Source organism: Sitophilus oryzae, unplaced genomic scaffold, assembly GCF_002938485.1.
Source record: "Sitophilus oryzae breed Bouriz unplaced genomic scaffold, Soryzae_2.0 scaffold_1525_pilon_pilon, whole genome shotgun sequence".
Taxonomy (NCBI): Eukaryota; Metazoa; Arthropoda; class Insecta; order Coleoptera; family Curculionidae; genus Sitophilus; species Sitophilus oryzae.
This window is the reverse complement of record NW_022146198.1, coordinates 1062882-1070769: the sequence shown is the minus strand read 5'-3', so window position 1 is coordinate 1070769 and position 7888 is coordinate 1062882. Positions and strand designations below refer to the sequence as shown.

General features: G+C 32.9%; 1 protein-coding gene across 1 annotated transcript in view; it reads left to right on the top strand.

The window, feature by feature from the left end:
- LOC115878791 (rho GTPase-activating protein 21-A-like) overlaps positions 1–7888 on the top strand; it is a gene marked incomplete at its 5' end in the record, with an annotated part of 101461 nt that overhangs the window by 12559 nt on the left and 81014 nt on the right. The window contains 1 exon segment of the mRNA XM_030895397.1: positions 7101–7187. Coding sequence (XP_030751257.1) covers positions 7101–7187 — 87 coding nt within the window.

The following is a 7888-nucleotide window of genomic DNA, read 5'->3' as shown; positions in this document are numbered from 1 at the left end:
TATATATTTTTTTAACATACCTACTAGTTTTATAGGTGGTAACGCTTTGGCTAAAACCAAAGATATCTAGACATTGAATACAAATGTGATCTGTAGTAGACACTGTGGTACGGATTGTCAGTAAAAAACTATTTGATTTTCAAAAAAATATTGCTAATTTATTATTTAATTTATTTTAAACTATATTTAACTGTTCTTATCAACGTTTAAAAGAATAAAAGAAATCTGAATTTTATTAATATAAAAAAAAAAATATTTTCAACTAATTTAATTGTGGCTGGCTGGTCGCTTTTTAATACTAATTTTTATTAAGTATTTATTGCTTTGATGGATAATGTTTATTGTATATTGAGAAAGGTTACATGAAAAGAACTATTTTAGAATGGTGTGTTATTCAACATTACTCATCAAGGTTTATTCAGTTTTTATTAATAATTTATTTTGTGTTATGTAGTGTGTGTGTGATAGTAGTATGTTATTAGTTATTTTTGTTTATTTTTTGCATATAAATAATAGGTGTGATGTAATATATCTGTGGCCAAAGAGAATAAGTTATTGAGTGACATTGCTACTAATAACTTTTTTATAATTTTTACTTTAATATATATATTATACAGGGTGGCCCAGAAATAAGTGCAAATATTTTAAGGGGTGATCTTTGTCAAAAGAAACATATATTTTCTCTTTATCGTTTTCAAATAAGTCCAAAATAACAGGTTATTTTACTTTGAAAAATTTCAAAAATGATTTTTTGCTAAAATTTTGAGAACCACTGGATCTTTTCTGGATTTTCTTTCTTGTAAATTTAATCTAATACCTATGTTGCCATATTATCAAGGGGTATGCTAACTAAAAAATTCCAAAAAATTTTTCAAAAAATTTCGAATTTTCGATTTTTTTTTTCGCGAAAAAACCGCAAAAAAATAGGCGTGTTTCTGGGGTTGAACTATACTACCAGTTAAAATACTTGCACTTATTTCTGGGACGCCCTGTATATAGATTTCGATTCTAAATATTCAAAGTCAGGTTCTCTACCCCCTCATGCTGGCAGTATCCGGCTGCAAAAGGCCTTTATACCTCGGTAACAACGTGAAACGTGAAAATATTAACTAAATTCGAATTCGAAAAACACAGACACGTTTATCATTATTGTACAGTATCTTGTACACTTCGAACTAAAATATGTTCTTAAAAGAACAATGTCTACAAAGGTCTGTTAGTAAACATTTTTTCAGCTTAAAGTATCACAACACAACTCATTTAAACCAAAAACCGTAATACAAAATTAAAGTGTCAAAACGAATGTTAATGTCAGGAAATAAATACATAAAATGTTGTAACTTGACATTTTTTAGAGCAGAGCTACCACCTGATCTCCAGCGGGAAATTTAAATTTCAGTTAGTCAGCCCGGCGCCGAAGATAGCCATGGTTGGCAACAATGAATTTGAAAATAGCGCCCTCGATTACGTAACTAAAAGTTTAATTGATATCAAGTATAGGTACAATTGTTTTTCTTCACATTGCTTTGCTTTGTATCATTTTCAACATTGATAAAGAATATCGACCTCAAGTCTTTTAATCGTTCGTCGACGAATATCTGCACCTTGATGCGACGAACTTGAACTGGATGGCGCGGCGTAGGCAGAAGTCCGAACGGGAAAAGCCGACTAAATTCTAAATTATCTTCGTACCTTCGCCGTTATTATTAATGGTTACCGTCCTCGTCGGCAATAATTCGTTAAACGTAACCGCTAATGAACCGTTCCGCTTAACAAGCTCGTATTTTAGCGCTTTATCTATTTTAGATTGCGGTTCTCTCGTATCTCCGGTACTTTGACGGCGGAACGATCTATATCTAGATACGTTCAACAATGTATGGCGAACTAATCACTTTCTATTTATACCTAGCGCGGTGCATCTTTGTCTTTGCGGCTTTAGTGCGATCTATTATGTTCGTGTTAGTTCCGATCTGGGCCGGAAAATTGATTAAGACCTTACTTTGTATAGTAGAAACGTTATTAATAGCACACAAAGAATACAAAATATGTCTAAGTCTATTGGGCTATATATTCAAAATGAACAACTTCCAGAAGTAATTATAGTCTAGATATGAAAAGAGCTAGATATTTATTCAATAACAATATTAAATTAATTGAGAACTTTCACGCATCAAATTTTGTTTACTTACACATTGTTATGCCAGATTTGAGTAAATTTACTATATTTTTTATGTTCTGTACTATTTGCTCTTACTGGTAATACTTTCTGGTAGTACTTTATCGAACAAGATCGACAGGCATTCTTGAGGTTTCTGGTCTGTTCTGATCTTGACCTAAACCTTATATTAAGATTCGTTAAATGCTACGTGTGGTCGGTGCTAATTTATAGCATGGAAGGTTGGACATTGAAAGTAACTGCTATTAACAAGCTAGAGGTTTTCGAGATATAGCTGTATCGCAGTATTCTTAAGATACATACCTTGGACGACTTGCTAACAAATGAAAAAATTCAGGAATTTTGTTTGAATTGATCAGGAAGAATTAAAAACCGCATACCTGGGGCATATCATGCCTCACTGCATATTATGGCTCACTCGGAGGCCTTGGGCCCATTGCGATACCCCTGTATGGTTGTACCAAACCTTCCTCTCATTCTTTCTTTGCATTAAAGCACTTCCAGCTCTTTGCAAACTTCCCGATTTCGCTGATGTTGGCTTCTACTGCTTCATCTAGTCCCTCCAAAAAACCTTGCTCTAAAGTTTTAAAGCGTCGGTATTCCAGTGCCGGACAATTAATGGTACAACGGAATCCTTTATGGTTTCATCTTCCTCTCCGCATTTTCTGCAGTAGTCATTGGAAATCTTTGGAGTTCTTTTTGTGCTCTAGTAGGTGTTTTGTCATCTTGTCTTTTTGCTATCTACCACTGGCCATAAATGGCCTACACACGTAACGATTTATCGGACTGCGCGTTGAACTGCACATCGTAAAGAAAATCGTACGGCTTGCAGTACAGCCATTTTTAGTACACACGATGCAACACATTGTACTGCCGCAGTTCAGATTATTCACTTTTCGTCGAGAAGGGTACCGTTATGTCAAGAATTTCAAAGAAGGAAGCTGCCGTGCTTGTAGCTGCGGTATTGCTGATAGATGAAGACGATGATGAACAAAAGAAATCAAAAAGCGAAAATGGTGTAAAAGTGGTTGCTGGAGAGAAAGAATTTTTCATTTTATTTGCATAATCTTTTGGTTTCACGTCCCATAGGCATCTATTTTCTCTATATAAATCAATAAAGTTTTCCCAGAACGTCTTATTTTTAGAATCCATAATATTGATTAAACCAAAAATAAATAAAAATCATGTCGTAACTACGCGCTGCGGCAGGGAATACACTCCACGCGTTCAAACTCCACCTCAGACACGACCCGTTTATACGATATTTTACGGAAGCTCCTTACTGCAAACGATTTGACGACTGCATACTGCAAACCATCCAATTTCCCTACACACGCTACGATTTATCGTTAATGCGGCAGTTTCGATGGATATCGTACTGCATGCAGTACGATAAATCGTTATGTGTGTAGGCCGTTATAGTCTTCGAGCTGTAGCGCAGTCCTCACGGTGTTGCCACGTCTCTTGCTGCTTGACCTTGATGGTAGTTCATATAGCTTCCTTCAGTGTGTTAATCATCACAAGTGGTGGGTCATCTGCCTCCCCCCTGGCCCCCTCTTTGGCGGGTATGTCTGCTTCTTGATTGCCGGCAGTCCATCACAGTTTTCGATCTCACTGATTCCTACTACAGGGTGTTCGGAAATTAATGCAACAAAATTTGGTCATAGATTCTTGAAAAAAAATAGGTGACTCATATTTTTTATTTTTGGCGAAGTGGCCCCGCACCGGATTTTACTTTCCCTGATTTCGCCCCTAAAGGAGTTTTTTAATATCTCAGGGCCCTGCTGGACGAAAATCACTAAATTTAGTACACGTTGTTTTACCATAAAATTACATTTTTTGATACTATTATTTTTTTTTATTTTCATCAGTGGCGTCCCTATGGTATTTAAACTAAATTTGGAACAACTTTATCTCTTGACTTTTTTTCGTACGATGCACCGTTTTCGCGTTAAAAAATAAAAACCATTTTCATACATGACTAAATCGGTAAAATTTTACCGTAAATTTCAATGGCAAAATTTTTAAAACGGCAAACTTGTCAAAACTGTCAAAAAACCTAAATTGCCGTTTTTTAAATTTTGCTATGAAAATTTTCATAAAAATTTCAGCAATTTGGTCATGAAATGTAAGAATGTTTGAAGGTATGAAAATGGGTTTTATTATTTTATGCGAAAACAGTGCGTCGTACAAAAAAAAAATCAAGAGATAAAGTTGTTCAAAATTTAATGTAGATTTTAAAAATAATTTTTATTTAAAGAAACCAGTGGCGTACCATTTTTTTCTTCAATAATATTTAGTTTAAATACCGTAGGGACGCCACTGATGAGAATAAAAAAAGTTAATAGCATCAACGTGTACCAAATCTAGTGATTTTCGTCCAATAGGGCCCTGAGATATTAAAAAAAACTCTTGAGGAGCGAAATTCAGCGGGCTGTAAATCCGAAAAGGGGGGTCACTGGCCAAAAATAAAAAATACGTGTCACCTATTTTTTGTTCAAGAATCTATGACCAAATTTTGTTGTATTTATTTCCGGACACCCTGTATATATAAAACCGGGTTCATAGCGTCCTACGCCTTCCGGTACCCAGTTGCCAGCCTTTCCTATTCTCCCAATCCCCTGGATGAAGAAAAATATAGATATATAATAAAAAAACAGAATTGTCCCAGTTTTTGTTTTCACAAATCGACTGACCCCTGGTAACCGATAAAAGAAATGGGCTAATAATCCTATTAGTGTTTAAGCTTCGTCAAAGTGTATTTCCGACTGTTCAGTTTCGTTTTGATCCAGGAAAATTTATTGGAATTGGATGTATTTGTTATGAGAGGCCTTTGATCCACCAGAGGACGAGTGTGTAGCTTTTCGAAATGTATTAATATCTTTCGATGGCAAATCAGTGAACTTTTTTTTTAAATCCAGATGGTTGGAAATTTGCCATAAAAACACAGAACATATGCACCTGAAATGAACTGTTTGTGGATGACGTTTAAAATTAATGCATTTATAATCATAATAAAAATAATAAAACAATATTTTTCTTTATATTTTGAGTCACAAAATTAGTGACTCCAAATTCAATAAACACATTTTATAGGTGTCTTGGTTAGGGTTAAAAGCAAGGGCATACTATTAATGCTAAAATTGTTATTAATCGTTACCGTCTTCTTCATAAGCGAATGTCTCCAAAAGAATAGTAGATAGTGGAATAAATCAACAATGAAACTATCAAGAAAAGATGCATTTTTAGAATAAAGTAGTTTCTAAATCCTTTATTTTCGTACACCATTTCACAGGGTGTTTGAAACTTTCCCCAAAATAACATTTTGTTTTCCGTCGTGTCATAGATTGAACCTTTACTTTTTAGTTTGAAAAGAGGCTAAAATATCACATAATTTAGCTACAGATTGCTTAATCAAAATTGGTCAAAGAGAACTAGAACAAAATATATTGAACTTTTTACTGGAATTTTCACTGCTTTCTGTTTAAGCTCTTGCTTTTCGTGCTGGTCAATGTATAATGTCTAATATAACGAAATGATACTTATTTTCTTTTGAAAAAATTTAGAAATTCAGAAAAACAAAATATTAGATGTTTTGATTGTGTTTTTCTAGTCACGGTGCAAGTACTGATATGGTTTTCACGCTTTTGTGAAATCGGGAATGCTTCTTTGTTCGTTCCAAGATACGCACCTTTCCCCATGTACAGTTCGTTGTTTTTTTCTGAACTGTAAGAATTAATGTAGGGTCTAACCGTGACAAATCGAAATTTTCTAGCAATTTATTTGAAAAATAACAGTACTCCGCGCGATCAAGTAGTATCCGTTGTAAATAATCGGATTTAACCAGGGATGAGTAAACTGAAATAATATCCGAAAATACTTTATTTGACTAATATTTATTAAGATTAAATTATATTTATTCATTTACACTAAATTTTGCTCGTTTTTAATAAACTGGTATATCTTAATTTTTATAAATTTGTTTGCTTTTATAAATTAAATAAATTTTATTGTAATAAAACATTATTTGTGCTAAGCTAATTTTAGCCATACAAGTAGAATACATCAAAAGTGATGTGATAACATGTCTGACCTAGGTATTTCAAAAAATATTTGTTTCACTATTGTAAAACATTATTTATTTACTTGAATTCTGATGTTAGTAAGATAGATTTGTTACTGTCGCAAATTACGTTATAATTTAACAATTTGCTACGCACCCAACCCTGAATCGATCGTTAGAAGAGAAATCGAGCGTTCGATCTTGCGAGCCTCGCTGGAAATTTGTTCTGTTCAATGTTTCTTCGGCTTGATTAATCGCTTTTGACGGACTGAACGACACAGAATGGTTTTATTAACGTCGTATTTTATCAATTTACTTTCTGTAATAGTCTTTCGATAAATTTATTAACAAGTAAAGTAACTTAAATTCAGATTTATTTATCTTTGCAAAAATTTTATATTAGAAAGTATCGTTATTGAAATCGAATAAGAAATAGATTCTTAAACAACGATAATTGTTTGTATCTAGTTATACCTCTTTACAGCAGTCCTTCTTTTTCCCCTGTATTATTAAAAAGAAACCTACACAAAAATGTGCTACTATAGCACATATTATTTGAAAATAAAAAAAAGAAGTTTTTAAAAATCAAACATTTTTATTATTATTGATAGCGTATGATGGATGTAATGCCTATGATGAATGTCAATATTACCTTATCCATCATAGCGTATGATGGATAAGGTAATATTGACTATGGCGTCCATAGTCAATATTACCCAAGTTGGAACATTTTATACTTAAAAACTTAATCTCTCTGACTACAGATTTTGTAATACCTAGTTTTTAGTTAAAATAATTATTTGCGAGTTTCTTTTTTCAATTTAACAATCAATTTTTTTACTAAAATGGTTTTTATTTCAGATATACTCACCGGAAATGAACCCAATCGCCAATTTAGAGCAAGATCAAATTCGGCAGAATCATGGGCCACAGCACTGGGAGACAAAGGTGCGTATATTTACTTACATTATTTTTACTTATTTGACATTGGGTAAAAATTCTTCCTAACGTAGTTGAAATGTTGTTGAAATTATGATCATGTCACAGCTTTTAGTTACTTATATGTTTAATTTATTTTGTTTTGCTCTTTTAACTTCAGAAAATTTATAATTTTGTAATGATTAGTAGTATTATTTAAAAGGGAGAATATCACTAAATATACATGTATGATTTATAATGTTACTTGTTTACCGAGTTGTTTACTGAAGAACATACAGTTGAGTTTGGAACTTTTAGTCTTTACATACAGCAAATTAAAACACTAGTTCACCACAATATATCCAAACACTTTAATTTTAACACTGAACCCTTGTTTCGGTAACCATTTTAGCAGCATCAGCAGATGGTTAAATCTAAGTTAGTTTTAATCTTCTGATTATGCTAACATGAAACGCATGTCCAATGTCTAAAGTGTTTTGGTGATAAATTGTGGTGAACTAGTGATAATTTTATATATTTGGTCACTAGAACCATACCAGGTGCGTCTAAAAGTAGTTCACCCCTATAACTTTTTTTCAGTTAAAAAACGAGATTTGGTATGTTAGTATATGACATAAATTAGGATTGATTGACGTATTCAATTGTTTTCGGTCACTTCCTGTTTCACCGGAAATGACTACAACTTTTGATTTTTAAATAGCTCACTCGGT